Source organism: Agelaius tricolor, unplaced genomic scaffold (genome assembly GCF_023055355.1).
Source record: "Agelaius tricolor isolate 1412-34295 unplaced genomic scaffold, bAgeTri1.0.p SCAF_8, whole genome shotgun sequence".
NCBI lineage: Eukaryota > Metazoa > Chordata > Aves > Passeriformes > Icteridae > Agelaius > Agelaius tricolor.
In genome coordinates, this window is record NW_027269268.1 from 8,193,532 (window position 1) to 8,210,040 (window position 16,509).

Sequence of the window (16,509 nt, forward strand, 5' to 3'; positions counted from 1 at the left end):
TGTAAATATTTTCTGGATTTTTTTCAAAGGCACATAACATCGGTATGTTAAGCTGTGCTTGAAGCTTCTGTAAGCAAGAAAAGCCCACATTTAATTTTATATTCAACCCCTTTCACTTTGTTTTGTGTTAGATCTTAGAACATACTTTCAAGGGAGTCCTAATTTTCAGCATCTTGAATCTTGTTTGAAAATGCAATAGAGCAGCCCTGAGCTAAGCAAAGTGTTTTTACCAGAAGTATGAGCAGGCCAACCCTGGGGACAGGAGTTATCTTATCCCTCTTTGGAATGGTGAGGGCTTTACTGGCTTCATTTGCCATTGGGGTTTGTTGCTCAGTCTGAGCAGGCAGTGTGTGTTTGTGTGAGTGTAAAGCTGATGTGTGAGCATACTCCTGTTGCCTAAAGTCAGGGACTTCAAGCATCTCTTGAAAAGCTTTCTGGAATGGTAAAATGGTGTTCAGAAGATTGTGGCTAAGAGTAATGGGCTGTCAGCTGCACTGGAATAGAAAATGAGAACATCAGAAGAGGGAAGAAAAAGGGCCAGAACACTGCAGCATTTGTTACAAACTAGAAACACTGATTTACTGCATGGAAAGAGCAATGGGCTTGTTTTGGGGGAAAGTGGACAAAAGTAATTTCATGGAGGGGTTTGAACAAATGGCTTGTCTCCAAGCTGGCATTGTAATTTGGTTAGGTGGTTTTTTCTGCTGATGCATGTTGTGAAACTAAATTGCTGGTCAAAAATTAAAGGCCAACTGCTTTATTATTTTTGAAAAAAAGTATTTTTTTAGTTATCTTTGCATTTTGTCTGCAGAAAGTCTACCATCTCAAGACCAGGCCTCTCCCTTCACAGGTGAACTAGGTACCACCTAACCTGAAAATAATTGCAGCCACTACATGAAATTAATTGAATGGACATCAATTATGCGAATGTTCTTTACAGAACATTAAGTGTGATGCTGTTTGCCAATTAGACTTTAATCAAACTGATTTTTAATTCCTTAATTGAAACCAATAACAACATATCCGGAGTTTTTAACCACAGAAACAAATTCTTTTTTAAATATTTTCCTTTTTTTAATGCAAATTATTCCAGGAAATTAACAGCAGTGACAGTCTGGGAGATTTTCTTAACGTCCTATTCCTATCAGTTAGACTCCCTGTATCTGAAATACTCTGGGATTTTCTGGATAAGGAGGAATAGAGGAGGCTGCCAAGAGATGGCATTGCCTTTGGTTAAAGAGAAAGCAGCTGTGAAAGGGGTTTTGAATAGTTGTTCATTTACCCCTTTACCATGCTCTAGATGTGGAACTTGCTTGACAAAAGCCTGGGAGCAAATGACATTTCAGATAAATTGAGCAAATTCTGCAGTAATGTTAACCTGTGCTGTCTAAGGTAAATTCATCATCTGCTGAGTGAAAAACACTGTGGTGAAAAAGTCCATTGAGCAGGGCTTTGGTTTTGTTGGCTTTTTGTGGCTTTGTGCAATAAATCCTGATTACTGGGGCACTGCAGTTAATAATGCCTGGGTGTAATGCCATGGGCCCAATTCCCTGTGCTCCATGAGGAGGTGGGCAGCTCTTTCCATGCACTGATGGGAGCTTTGGGGTGCAAATCTCACAGCTGCAGGGGGCTTGCTTTCTTGGGAGAGCACAAGGGTTGGTGCAGAGCAGCACCCCAGCCTGGGAGTGAATCTGCTCACACATCCTCTGTGCTTCCAGTTTTAAACAAATCACCCCTGGTACAGAAAGCCAGATTTTCCCACCTTGCTCAAGCAGCTCTGCTCTGATTTGGGGATGCAAAGCACCCAAAACCATGCTGTAGCTGGCAGGGGAAAGCTGGGTTTATGGCTCTTTGGTGTTTCCAGGGTGACTGGGTGAACCTGGCCTGAAATGCTTAAGGCCTCTGATGCCTTTTCTTTTTGTGTGGTGTTTTGTGTGGTGTGGCTGGGGAGCTTCATGTACAAATGTCATGGATAAGCTCTCTTCACATACACAGTCTGTGTAGCAGAGCTTTTTGGGGCATGGTAGGCCCTCTTCAAAGGCATGTCTGCTCAAAGCTCTCTTTTTCTGCAAGAGAATAAAAAGTTAATTATTAGGTTATTAGCTTGGGAACAGTTGGCCAAGTTCCCAAACCTTGCTCAGTGGAGCCCAAAGGGTCTGATGGCAGGGATGTTGGGAGGCTCTGGCTGGCACAGGAGATGTTCTGGCCCTCAGGGAAGGGCAGAAGAACAGGCAGGTCAGGGCCATGGCATGGATCTGGCCCAGCTCAGCTTAAGAAGGCATCACTGCCCTCTTCCCAGGTACTTAAAGTCTCCTCTTTCTGTCCCAGGGCCCCAGAACGGCTGGAATGACCCTCCCACCCTCAACAGAGCTGCCAAGAAGAAGAAGGTACTCTAGCAACTCCTACCTCAACACAACTGAGTGCTGATCCCTTGAAAAACAATAGTTTAAGCTGCTGCTGGGAAACCTGTTGGCAGGAGAAGGGAAGGGGGGAAGGCTTAGCAGCAAACAAAAGCTGCATCTCATGAGCAGAAATGGCCTTTATGTCTCTCTAATATACATTATCCCTCTCCAAATGTCTAAGCCTCTAAAGAGATGGTGGGTTTTTGCTGAAGTTGTGGTTGTTAATAACAACATTGTTCGTGGTTTGGAGCAAATACTTCCAACTGTTTTCATCTGCAGTAAAGCAGCAGAGTTTTGCAGGAGATGATATTTAGGCAAAATGAGGAGGCTGTGCAAATTGTTATAGATTATTGACATTGCTGGAGCTGAAAGCAATTTATCCTGATTAAGGGCCTGACCCTGAGAGATCTGTTGAGAGTAAGACAATTTCCATGATGGAGATAATGTAGTTTTGCAAAATGGATTTAAATTGCAGCAGGGCAGGATAACTGGGAACGCTTGGCACGGAGCAGAGTGAGCCTTTTCATCCAGCCCTGGTGCTCCTGCAGGCTGGAGTATCCCCACAGCAGTCAGTGTTATCCACCACTCTCTGACCCTGGGAGGCAAGAGTTAGTCTGGAGTATGTAAAGTGTGGAGAGAACAAAATATTAGAGCAGCCAAGATAAGGTCTGGGTCAAGGCAAAGGCAGAAGCCTTCTTTACCCTTTGGGTTTTGGTCTCGGCAGTTCAAAGTGAAGAAGCTTTTGGAGGCTGGATAGAGAACTCTTAGTGCCAGAATAACTGCTGGAGCAGAGAGCTCAAGAAGCAGCCTTGTGCACACGAGATTTTTGCTACTTCTGTTGTGTGTGTGTGTCACAGCCAGAATTTCTGCCATAGCCAAGGCTTGCAAGATGGCTCCTTCTAAATGAGGAATGTGTTTGTTGCATTCCCTCTTGGGTTTTTAACAAATCTGTCAGTCATGTTTCTATGTTTGTTTCCCTTCTGTCCACTGTCTAAGGGGTGGTTTAGGATATTATAAAATGACTCACCACATGGACTGTTATAAAAAAGAAGAAATATCTGGCATTTCAAGCCAGAATTTTCAGCTGTTTTCCTCCTAACTAACAACTTATTCACCACTCAAAAGTTTATTGCTGTGATTCATTTCTTTTATAATTGACTTTGTTGCTGGATTGGGAATTTTTTTTTCCTATCCCAAACCACTAGCTCAATTCTAGCATCATTCATTCAGGGTCCTGCAATCTTCCCTCTTTTTTTTTCCATGCACACCTGAAGAAATGTGCACATTCCCATGGAAGCCCTTTCTGTTGTTTTGATTCCTGCATCATGTGTAGCAGAGGCCAGTAGCTCATTTTGTTTTTTTCTTCCCTGTACCAAATGTTTGTGAAAACCCCCTATGTAAAGACTGGCAGATGCTCAAGGATGAATCTGAAATCTGCCTTAGTGCAGACCCGTGTGCCAGAAGCTTGGAAGGCTCTCAGAAGCTTTACTGGGGCACGTTGCTGGCTGTGACCTACGTACTGTACTGCATGGACAAAAATACACCCTTGAAAGTGAGACACAAAAGTCTAAATATAATGACCCAATAGTAAGAATAGATGTAGGTGTGGGTTAGTTTTCTCTTCTAATAGTGCTGTGGTTTGAGGGAGAGTGGCTCTGGCTGGAGATGGCTGCACTCAGCTCTTGTGGCCAGGGGCAGGCTGGGCTGCACAAGGCACTCACTGTGCAGCAGAGGGATGGCTTTGGTCAGCCAGAGCGACATCTGGGCTGTCTGCCCCTGTTATTTCTGTATCCCACGCTCCCAATCACTGTGCCTTGGGAAGTCTGTGAGAGCTGGGTGTTGTGCAGTGCCTGCAGCAGCCCCCCCAACATGAATGCCCTGTTTTTCCCCAGGTCCCTGAGAACTTCCTGCCCCCGGTGCCCATCACCACCCCCATCATGAACCCGCTGGTGGACCCGCAGTCCCAGATGCAGCAGCCCCAGGCTCCAGCACCTCCCAGCAGTGCACCCAGCTTCCAGCCTGCCCACCTCCCTGCAGGGCAGATGGTGCTGCAGGGGGGCTTCCAGCCTGCTGCCCAGCCCCTGGGGCCATCCACCATGGCACCTACTGCCTCCAAACCCAGCACGGAGGGGGCCCCGGGGGCCCCCATTGGCAATGCCATCCAGGTAAGGTAGCCCCAGCACTGCATGGGTTGGGTTGTCCAGCAGTAGAGCCTGCCAGGCAGGATCCTCTTGTCCAGGCTTTTCTTGTAGCTGCAAAGTGTGCTGTGGAGTTGTAGGCACTGGCTTTACACCGTGCTGGCATTTTGCTGCTCTAATCTCTACCTAGATGGCACTAATCCTATAGTCAGTGTGGGCCAACAAGCTGCTTCCTTCTGCAACTTTCACAGCTTCCCAGAGGGAGCAACAGCAGGTGCTGGTAAAGTCACCTCCACACAGCCCCAGGGAAGAAATAGGAGTTGTGCCAAGCTGGGCAATAATGCCACTCGGTTTAGCTGAGAACCACATGTGGGCACAGTGACCTGGAAAAGCCTCACCTGTTCTCTGTTGCTCAGCATGTGCAGGCACTGCCAACAGAGAAGATCACCAAGAAGCCCATCCCTGAGGAGCACCTTATCCTGAAGACTACTTTTGAAGCTCTCATCCAGAGGTGCCTGCTGTGTGCCTCCGATCCGGTAGGTGATTCTGTGACTTGTGATTTCTGCTAACAAGCTCATTTCAAAGGGAAACAACAGTTACCTGGGAAAGGGAAGGCTAACAGCTTTAACACAGCCTGGAGCTGGATAGGGAAACATTTCCCATGGCAGCCAGTAGCCTGTAAATGAGCTATCCCTCCCAAAGCTTCTCATTTATTGCTGATGGCAATTACACAGCACCACAAAGCCCAGCTGCTGACTGTTCAGCTCATGCCTGCCACGTGCTAAAAGGTGGTGCTGGTGGCATGCAGAGAGCTTTGTGTGCTGAATTTGCTCGGTCAGCAGCACAGACTCATGCTCCTGTCAGTTCAGTATCACTCAAGTGCTCAAAATCCTTTATTTAAAGGCTGTAGAATGCATTACATACATGGGTGTATGTGTTGGTATGTATATATAGTGGATTCTGCATTCCCTTTGACCTTTGCTTCCTCAAAGTGCCCCTTCCCCCAGACAGACAGAGAAGGCAAAAGCATTCCACTCATATCTGCACCTGGGGATTGCTTTTCTGCTCTGCCAACACATTTTGCTTGCTTCTTGTTAAGTCCCAGATATTTTTAGGCAGTGAAAGTGTTTCAGCCCACAGAGACAAGAGACACCACCCTCACTGTACACATCAGTTGTTGTCAGAGCAAATACAGGCACTGCTCAGCTATTGCATTCTGAAGGGGAAAATGGGAATAGGAACTAAAGAGTGAGGAGAACAGCAGTTTGCACTTACACCAGATTTGGCTGGAGAGATGTCTTCTGTTTCCTAGACACAATTTATTCCTCTCTGTCCTAGCTGACCATCTGTAAAATGAAAATAGCATCTGCACCTTTTCATGGGCTTTGAAACTAATGTTGTGTGGTCATGCATCTGAGAGTTAGGCAGTCCAGAAGAACTGGGGTTTCTTACCTGCTCCTCCTGGGGGACTTTTCCTTAGATATCTCAGTTCCTTGATGACATAACTGCTGCTGAGGAGTTTCTGCATGTGGCCCAAGATCCATGTGCTGTGTTCTCCTTTATGCCATCTGAACAGCTTTCCCTAATTTCTAGCACAGCAAGCAGCCAGCAGTTGGTCTTCACCCTTGAGCTAGAGCATTCCCACAGCCTTTATTTTCTCCAGGCAGTTATTTAATCCAGAGAAACATTTCCTCTTGCCAGGGAAAATGGCAGTTATCCTGAGTGCAGATGGATTGATGCACAGACTGATTTAGGAGGAAATTCCATTACTCTTGTGCACTGATGCCATTTCTGCTGCTGTTGACCAGCAGCTTTTTTGTGCTCCTGCAGTTGTGACCTTGATGCTTTATTACTGTTTTATTACTCTGGAGTGAAATCTACAATTTTAGATGTTTTTTTTTAAAAAAAAGTGGATAAAAGTTCATTTCTCCAGCAGGTGCAGCTCCAGATGAAATGTACTGGGGTTGTTTTAAAAGCAAAGGCAATTAGTGGCAAAAATAATTCCAGGAACATCAGTGGGTGGTTTACTTTATAAAAGTCATAGAAGCACAAAGTGTCTGTAAGGACAGACTGGGTCAGGCTATTAGTTTTTCTGGTAGGCTATTAGTTTTTCTGTTGACACTAAAAACTTACAGACAAACTGCTGGCTTTACTAATCACATGAAGAAGAATATAATTAGGTTTTGTCATAAATTATGACTGAGCTGTACACACTTAGAACTGGAGAATCTGCATGTGCCAATAAACTCACTGATGTTGCTGGATACTTCATTCAAAAGTAAGAATTTTATCTAGTTATCACTATGCTTTTTCAGTGAACCATAGGAAAAAAATTGTGCTGCAACTCAGAATTCTGTCACTTTTCTTAACAGCTATGCCAGGTTTGCAAATGACTAGTGGCTTTTGGGGTGCACCTCTGCAGTTTTCTATTTTCTGTAGACAGCTGAAGAGTTTACATGTGGAGAACTACAGTCATGTGGTCTTTCCTAGCAAAATCAGGGGAGTACAGAACAAAGAATCCAAATAATGTGTTAGCAAAATGTTGAGAAAGGAATTTGATGTGCTGCATGGACCTATTTGACATGATATCAGATTGGTCTGGAATTCTAAAAATTGCTGTCCTTTGATGTGTTTGTCTTGCAGCAAACCAAGAGGAAACTGGATGATGCAAATAAACGCCTGGAGTTTCTGTATGACAAACTTAGGGAACAGACAGTAAGTTCTGTTTTACTTCCCCCATCCCTCAATCACATCTGACCAATGACTTCATTGGTGCAATACTACTTCTGCAGTATGTAGCAGGTGCTCATTTTTTCTTTGGAAGTGTGCTCCACATCCATTTATTGGAAGTTTGCATGGATTTCTTAGAAATCAGCCAGTTACTGTGCCTGGCCCCACATGTCTGTGCAGACTTTACAGTGTTGTTTTGGGATTGTTGTGTCATGAGTTTTATGGTGCTGTGCAGAGGCTGTGCTGAGCCAAAGAGCAGAGCTCCTTGCAGCAGGCACCACTTCTCTGCTCCAGGCAGGAACTGAGACACACAGCCTGGGGTCAGAACAGAACCCAGGGGACTTTGATTCTGGAGGCTCAGTGACTTCACTGGAAGGAGATGTGCAAGTACTTTTGAAGATCTGGTAATTTTTCCAAAGCCTTTCAGGAGGCTTTGGCAGAATAAAGGACCGTGCTTAAATGTCTCAGTACCTTAAGATTAGAGTGATGTAATCCTCTTGTTGTCAGGCCACATTTGCTGAGCAATTAACCGTACCCAAAGGCACAAAAAGCTCAGTAGGTTTTTCTGCTGCCAGGAGTATGTCACAGCAGGTCTCCCACCCCAGGGAATTGCATCCAGGCAGGGAAGGCTTGCAGGGCATAGCAGTACTGCAGAGAAGGTTCCATTCTGGTTGAAGTCTATTGTTAGACTTTTCAATGACTGTTCCCAGTGTGGTGCAGCTCTGAAGATGGCTATCCAAATAAAGGAGCTAAGTGCTGCACCTTCCTGAGAGCCAAGCGCCACACTCAGAACTTCCTTTCTTTTCCTGGTTCCTTTGCTTTCCCGGTTCCTTTGCTTTCCTTTGTGCTGACCTGCCTTCCTTGCAGCTCTCTCCGACCATCATTAGTGGCTTGCACAACATTGTGAAGAGCATCGAGACCCGCAACTACCAGGAGGGACTGAACATCCACACACACATCGTCAGCACCAGCAACTTCAGCGAGACCTCTGCTTTCATGCCAGTCCTCAAGGTTGTCCTCACCCAGGCCAACAAACTGGGGGTGTGAGGTGTACCCCACATTGCCAAGCCCTGGAGGTTGCTTTCCCAAAGAAGTGCATTTCTGCCGCAAACATGCGGGAAATGGACCGAGCGCTCTCCCTCGCAGCATGGCGCAGTAGAGCTGACAAATGGCATTACACCCTCCCTGCAAAGTACCTGGTTCTAGAAGGGCTGTGGAGCCCTGGTGCTTTTCTTCTTGTTTTAATCCTTTTCCCATCCCTAACAATTCTCATCTACAAATAGTATATTTAATGGGTGATGTCCCACGTTGTCAATTTTTAGGTGCATGTTACGCTGCTCAACAGTGGCTTTTAATAACAGATGTATGTGTTGAAACAACAAGATAGGTTGTGTATTGGACCCTAAAACAGATTCTTCCCTTCCACCCCACTGTTCCTTATCCACCAGATTAAAAACAGTCTGATCATGTTACAAGTCTATTTGGTCTTTCATTTTATGAAGCTGCTTGCAGTTCTGTTATTACCATTTACGTGTTAAATAGCTTAATTGTGCACTGGGGCAAATGAGCAAAATAAAAGCTAATGTGATATTTTCAATAAATGTAAATTTATTAAAATCTGTCTCTATGAAGTGCAGTAGAGGGATTTTGAACTGGAGTACAGTGGGGCTGCTTTCTGTTGTGTCCTGGGCATGAGAATACTTTTGTTTTTCCTCTTTTTATCACTAAACGGTCTGTGTACAACCAGAAAGATCAGCAGTTGGAAGAAATGGCTGGGTTTGGGAAACAAAAGAAGCAGTTTTGCATTAACCTAAAATATCAGTCCTTGTGGAATGTAGATTTGGCAGTGCATACTGCAAGAAATAATCTCAATAACAATGTCAATCACTGCTGGCTTCTGTGACTTCAAACAGATTTGTTAGGCAAAACAGTTTTATTTCCTTTCCAGCATTTTCTTACTTCATAAGCTTAAAATTGGTGAACACAAGGTTTCAACTTGAAGTTACCTTATTTCAGGAGTTTAAACAACACTTGGAGTGAATATTTTGATCTAGGTTATAGGTTTCTAAGCAGTGTTACAAGTGTTCTTGTGTAAGTGAACTTATAGCAGTGTATTTGGCACCTTTGTGTCTTGACTCAAGGTTGAAAAGAAGTTTTAAAAGAAAGAACACAGTCAAAGGTAAACAGGAATGAAATAAATAAAAAAACCCGACCCCCAGTAGGGTGAAAAGCAGCTGTGCTGGGCTGCCCTGTGCTTTCTGTGATGTACTGCTCAGCAAGGAAAAGAAAAAGCAGTCTCAGTACTTCAGGGCCAAACCAGCAGATAGGAGGTAATGCTTGAGAAATTCAGGAGCTGGCCTTGCATGTGCTTTCCCTGAGTGTTTTTGGGAGTTCTTGACAAGGAGCAGGAGTGGGGGCATGCACTGGCACTTGTGAAGGACAGGCAGATGTTCCATATTTTGGGAAGCTGCTGTTTCTGGCAGTGACAACTGGGGAGACTGATGTTGGTGCAGGGTTGTGGGCAAAATCACTGCTGTAAATGGGAAGCTCATAAGTTGGGAACAAGAGCAGCAGGATGTGAGAGTAATTAGCTGGGAATATCTCCTGTGAAAGCCAAGGAATGCTTAATGACACAAACCTTCATCAGACTTGCATCCATGTCAAAGAGAATGCCAAATGAGAAGGGACTCAGCAAGGCACATATGCCAGGGACAGGACTGAAGAGTTTATTTAATGGGAAGAAATTAAATAAACTGTGCTCGTTCCCCCTGTGAAGAGCACAAGGGAATCAGGTTGATTGGAACTAGAGAGCAGTGTCACATGAGAACAAATATGACATGAACTGGCCAGGTGTGGGTTTGGTCTGGAAATTGAAGTGGTCAAAAATGAGACCACCAGATAAGAGGGAAATGAGGAGGATTTTGAGGTGATGGTATCCTAAGAGTACCCTGATGCTGCACCATGGCCTGGACACTGTCAGCTGTGGGATCTCAGCACATCGTTCCCGATGTCCAGAGATGCCAGGAGAACCCTTGGGGGTCTCGAAAACCCTGGAATGTTGCCAAGAGTGTTTGGTGGCTTGATTTTGATCCATCCACAGAAGTAACAAGAGTCTGAGGACAAGAGAATCACTTTAGAGTACAAGGTGTAAAAGAGACACATTTAGAGGGTGAGATATAGACTTTAAGGTTTTTGGTACAGGGGGGTTATGGAGACAAGATGGAGAGATCGGGGCGTGTCTTGTCCTTCTTCTTTCTTCTTCTTGTCCTCCATCTCCTGTGATGATGTTGGCACTTAGAGATTGGTTTCTAGTGAAGGTGCACTTGCTAACATGGGCGAAAAGCATTGGGAAATAAAGGTAAATATTGTATACGTAGGTTTTAGTATAAAAAGACATGACCGCCCCGTGGGTGGTCAGAGAGTGCCTGTGACTGCCTGCAGATCAGACCTCTGTTGGGCAGACAGAAAAATTTTGTAGATAAGAAATAATAAACAACCTGAAGACCGAAAGCTGAAGAGTCCAGACTCGTCCTTTGCATCGTGCCCACCAAAGAACCACTCTACCCGTGTCGGGGCAGAGACAGACAGCCGGACCCGACAGTCAGCAATGGAGTCATCTCCTCTCCTTGCTGAAAAAAATGCTGTCTTCCACCTCAGTCACTGTCAGGAGCTCAGGAAAACTGCACTGCCCAAGTGCATAACGGGAGTGGATGCAAAAATCTGCTGCTTCTCTCCTGAGGGCAGCTGAGATGAATTATTGGTTGTGCCGCCGTCTGTTCATATCTTCAAGGAATGCCAAGCAATTAACCACCCATCTGATGGGATAAATGCAAATGGCCATCTTCATTTACAGAAGGCAATGAAGCCCTGCCAAGTTAGGCTGGTAAAATTATTTGGCCCCAAATAGCCTAATTTTGATCTCACTGAGTGAGAAGAGATTTATACCTTTGTAACACCAACGAAGGCTGCAGAGTTGTAAGAAGGGATGGAAGGAAATTCAAGGATGTATTCTGAGCAGCATAGGTGTTGTCTGATGGCAGCTGACATGAGGAGGCACCTTGCTACTTCAGTAGCCACCGTCCAAGCAAAAGGGCCAGCAGGAAAGGGCAGAGTTAATGCAGTTGTGTCCTGTTTGCTGGAAGCAGGTGAGTATGTGAGGGCAGCAGTACTGCAGAGAGGCCTGGCAGCAGGCAGGACATCCAAGTTAAGCACTTGAGTGAAAGCCTTTCTGTGCCTGTAAAGCTCTGCAATGGATTTACTTTGGTTTTGCTGGCAGAGGTCTGAGGTCAGCATTAGGCATGAATGTTGGAGATTGTCTTTAGTTGCTGCTAAAGACAGCAACTAAAGACAATCCTGTGCACAGTGCACATCAGATCTTTCCTGTGTAGCACCTTCCAGATCACACACAGTTCCCAAACATGAAGATTGGTAATGTGGGTTATAGTAAAATGCAGGGAGCCCCCAAAGCAGGGAATGATTGGCATCTGACTCCATTGATTCAGAATGCTGAATAATTGCTTTATTAAAACTATGCTATATTACATTATACTATACTATAGAAAGACACATACTAAAGAAAAACTTGTGACTGTCTCCCAACAGTCAGGACACAGCTTTGAGTGATTGGTTAATTAATATAAACAACCATCACCAGAATCCAATTACCAAATCCCCTCAGGTAAACAATCTTCCTAACACATTCCACATGTGCAAAAAAAACAGGAGCAGCAAGTAGAGATAAGAATTGTTTTCTCCTCTTCTCTCTGTGCTTCTCCAGGAAAAAGCCTTGGAGAGAGAATTATCTCTCTCTCTCTCTCTCTGTTCAGAGAATGTGAGTGCCACAGTGGGTTTACTGCATAGTAACTGTGTGTCACTCAGCCTTGAACAAGGGCCAAGGCCATTGCCAGAGGATACTGAGGTATGTAATAAATACTGTACTGATACCAGGAACAGTGTCAGCATGTCCAGCCTTAAATGGGTAATCTCCCAGCCTTGACTTGCTGGGTGCTGGGTTGATCATTCCCATGTTTCCTCTGGAGATCCTGCAGATCAAACAGATAACAGCACCAAATGGCCAGTCAGTGTGGATACATTTAATGTAATCCTCACACAAAAGAGGCTGAACTGATTAAAATTCCTCTGAGCTTTAGAGCTGCAAGTTATCCAGAAGAGCATCTAATTATGAGGGATTTATTAAGAAGCAGTAAAAAGGCAGCTGCAGCTGACCTCACCCAAGAACTCCATGCCTGCCTGGACTGCACACGGAAGGCTTCTTGATAAAATTGTTGCACAAATTCTTTGCCAGGTAGAGAAGAAGCACTTCAACCCACAAACATTGATCACATATTCCTTGTCCCTCTGATGTTTAAGGCTTTGTTTCCTTCTTCACTTAAAATGTTCATTTGAACAATGCTTTGGAATCATGATTTTTCATGGCAAGAGAAAAGAAAAAGAAAAAAAAAGGCCACTGTTGACAGCATACTAAATAGCTCTGCACTGAAATGTGATGGTAGCAGGCAGGACTGAGTGCCATTAAAATAGAGTCAATGTTCACATGAACCATTCACCACCTTTCATCATCACTGTCCTCTTTCTTTCTTCTAGGCAGAGAATTCTAGAAGAATGCTTAAAATATATCAAAACCAATCTTGGGTTTAATTATATGCTCTCTGCTGACTCAGTTGCCTCAGGAGGTGTAGTTAGTAATTAATAACCACAGACTAATGTGTTAATCTCAGCAGACTAATGTGCTTTGTAGCAATATCACTCATTAAGCCACACTCTGCTGGGTCCAGGCCCATCAGGAGTCAAGGCCAGGGCTGCACAGAGACCCACTTGGGATGGGGTAAGCTGGTGTGTGCCTGCCTCCCCAGTCACACCACTCTCAAACCCTGGCAAAAGCCTCTCTCTGACCTCCCTTGGGTGGCTTTCTAAGGCAGGAAATAGTCAGGTCAAATAACTGCTGGACAAGGACAAAGAAAATCTGGAGCTATGCAACATATGCAAAATCTGGAGCATCCCAGCCTGGCTCACCCCAGCGAGGCAGAGAGCCTCTAGGCTGGTGTTACCTGGCAGTAAGGGTTTTTGGTGGCACAGGCATCCACCTGAGCAGCTGCTGCTGCTGCTGCTGCCCACACAGGCACTGACACACAGAGCACAGCAGGCAGGGGCCATGCACAGCTCTGAGTGGATTCCCTGCAGAGTGAAGAAAGAAAACAGGCTTTGTCTAAGGAGCAACACCTAACTCCAGCAACAGGGCTGAACCCTGAACCCCTGCAGGTCCATGAGGTTTTCTGCTGGAACAGGAAGCTCCACAAGATGTAGATCTTTGTTCTCACATTGGTTGTGGGACACTCAGCTGTGCTGGCAGAGTGACCAATAACCTCCTTGCTCCCAGCAGCACAGAAGTATCGTTGTGCCCAGAGACAGCTGTCCCCATCAGCAGTGGGAATGTGCCAGTGAGGTATTCCCAGGCTGGTGTCCAGGGCAGCCTTTCACACCTCAGTGCAGATGATGGATGAGCTCTCTGTCAGTGGTGAGGCTGAGAGAGTGTGTGATCACTTGTGGGTGCACTGAAGCACTTCCAGAGCCTGTGCCAGTGTGTTCAGCAACCTGGTGCAGCATTTCAGGCAGGCTCAGTCCCGGGGGAATCACACTCCTGCCTGCTTCCTGAGAGTGGATTTGAGTCTGTAGTCCAGCCCTCCCACCCAGCAGTGAGATTTAAGCAAGACCTGTGTGAGGCAGACCACACAGTGAGATCATCTGAAGCCAGTGCACAAGACAGGAACAAGAACTATGAACAGGTCCCCTGGCCCACAGCTCAGTGCCAGGTGCCCCTTTTACCTGCACAGAAAAGGCATTGTTGCAGCAGGGGAGGCCAAACTCAGGCATGACAACAGAAAGTCCAGCTGGAATTGCCAGCAAAGGCAAGATGGAGGCTTGCAGGTGAAGGCTGTCACCTTCCTCTCAAAACATTGCCTTGAGTTCTCCTTTTCAGCTTGTCTACATTCACCATTGGGTACAGCAGACAAAACCAAGTTGTTTCCAGATCTCTGAACTACACTCAAGCTTTTTTTTCCCCTTTTTTTCTTCCAGACTTGCACATCCTTCGCTTTTAAAAATATGAACTCAGGAATGTTTACTGAGAAAATCTCCTTTTAACTCTGTTGCTGTTTTGGTTGCAACTCCCCAGGTTTTTTCTTTCTCTAGGCAATTCTGGCTCACGGAATGTTTTCCAATATTATTTTTTTACCAAGGGAAAGTAGGATTCAGATTTGCAAAATCTTTTCTTTGCATTTCTGGGTACTAGTAAGACCTTAATCTGAAAGTCCAGACCTATCTCTGCAACATGTAGTCCTGACATTATGATTTGTGTAGCCGGGTACCTTTATTTGAGAGAGTAGATGTTTTCACAGCATCATGTCCTAAATTTGCTGCTGCCCACAGCCACTGCAATGATCCTGGGACAAATGCTGATGTTGTCACTGAGTTGCCACTGCCCAAGCAGTGATTTCTGGGAGCAGGGAGGGGAGCAGTGATGGGCTCCATGCATGAGCAATGACACTGTGCAAGGACATTCTCAAAGGGGGTACTTAGGTCTGCCTTGGGCTTCCTCTGCTCCTCCATCAGAACCAGCAACTCCACAAGCATTAGGGACTGCTCTGGAGCCATCTGGGCTGGGTACCATATGATATCCTCTCACAGACACATTTTATGAAAAATCCTTTCCTGAGAGGCCTCAGGAACAAAATGTAAACAATGATTATCTGCTGCTGTGGAATGCAACAGGTGGATCTGTGATTGGTCTCATGTGGTTGTTTCTTATTAATGGCCAGCCACAGTCAGCTGGCTCAGACTCTGAGAGTGACAAGCTTTTGTTATTCATTCCATTCTTTTCTTTCCTTGCTAGCCTTCTGATGAAATCCTTTCTTCTATTCTTTTAATATAGTTTTAATATATCATTTTCTTTTCATATAATATAATAAATAAGCCTTCTGAAACATGGAGTCAGATTCTTGTCTCTTCCCTCATCCTGGGACCCCTGGGAACACCACCACAATATCCCCCTTACAGTTTTGCTGCTGCACTTGCCAAGCTTCCTCTGCACGCAGCCAGCTTCACTTGGAGAGGGACACGAGGACTTCTCCTTCACAGAAGTTACCCAGCAGTGTCACCCTAAGCATCAGCACTCCCTACAGCCAGAGGACCTTGGCCACAGCAGAGCATTTTTCATGTCATCTTTGTTCACCTGCTTTCCTGCATTGGCTACTCTGTAAGCAAACTGCTGGGAACTAGAGACAAATGTGGGGTATGAAACTCACAGGATTGTGTTCAAAGGCTCTCAGAGGGAACCTTCACAGATGTGTTCCTCAGTGACTTGAACTAGTTGGAAATCTGGCAAAGCAATTTGTATGTGTTTGCTTCTTGCCAGGGTGGCAGGAATGTCTGTGGAAGGCAGCTAGGAGGCTTCAGTGCCACCTGCATCTGCATGAGAATACAAGACTGACATCTATCCTGTGCCATGCTTGAACAGTCTGCAAAAACAGGTCAGGATGAACAGTTACATCCTGCCTTTTCAGAGAGATCTGCTCCCTGGGTCACCGTGCTTCCTTGCTGCCTGCTAGCATTCCCATTTCATCCACCTTGAACCCTGGCATTCCTGCCTTAAACACTCAGGGCATCCTGTCTGTGGTGTGCAGAGGTGAGCTTGGGCTGCGCAGGTTCCTTCTGCATTCTTCCCCCACAATGATGAAAAAATCATTGATGGATGGAGTCTTCTCTCCTGCCTGTCCCCAGCATCAGAGTCCAAGCAGGAAGATGAGTGTCACCTATTAGATCGGTAGTTAGGAACACTTGAAATAAGCCTGAGAGTTGACCTTGGGCACCTGGAGGAGGTCAGGGCAGGAAAGCACAGCACAAGTTAAATCGCCTTCTTCTGTGGTCCTGGTGCAGCAAGTGAAGGACGTGGCAAGCTGTAAATCATGGAAAATCTGGTCCCTGCCAGGGCAGAGGGATGATCACGCTCCTGGCTGCTCCCTCCTTCCCTCCAGTCCTCCCAGGAGCATTCAGCACCAAACAAAATGCATCACAGGCAAGCATTTTATCTGGAATCAGTGCCTGGTTCCCACCTAATGCCTTAAACCCTCTGTATGTTGCCTGTGCAAGCTGTTCTTGCTCCGCGGCAGGCGAAGCACCCCGCTAGTGAGAGGGAGCTGCTTTCGCCGCCCGCTCCTCCGGGC

The 16,509-nt window shown here is 45.7% G+C and overlaps 1 protein-coding gene across 3 annotated transcripts in view; it reads left to right on the top strand.

Moving 5' to 3' along the window:
- SEC31A (SEC31 homolog A, COPII coat complex component) overlaps positions 1–8,877 on the top strand; it is a 40,801-nt gene extending 31,924 nt beyond the window's left edge. For 2 of the 3 annotated variants that reach the window (XM_071431557.1, XM_071431558.1), the window contains exons 24-28: positions 2,329–2,387; positions 4,295–4,567; positions 4,957–5,076; positions 7,184–7,255; positions 8,138–8,877. In XM_071431557.1, the coding sequence (XP_071287658.1) occupies positions 2,329–2,387; positions 4,295–4,567; positions 4,957–5,076; positions 7,184–7,255; positions 8,138–8,317 (704 nt within the window). In that variant the 3' untranslated portion in view covers positions 8,318–8,877. Of the gene's footprint in view, positions 1–811; positions 860–2,328; positions 2,388–4,294; positions 4,568–4,956; positions 5,077–7,183; positions 7,256–8,137 lie in introns of all 3 variants that reach the window. The other variant, XM_071431556.1, reaches the window with a different exon arrangement.
- The last annotated feature ends 7,632 nt before the right edge of the window (positions 8,878–16,509 follow it).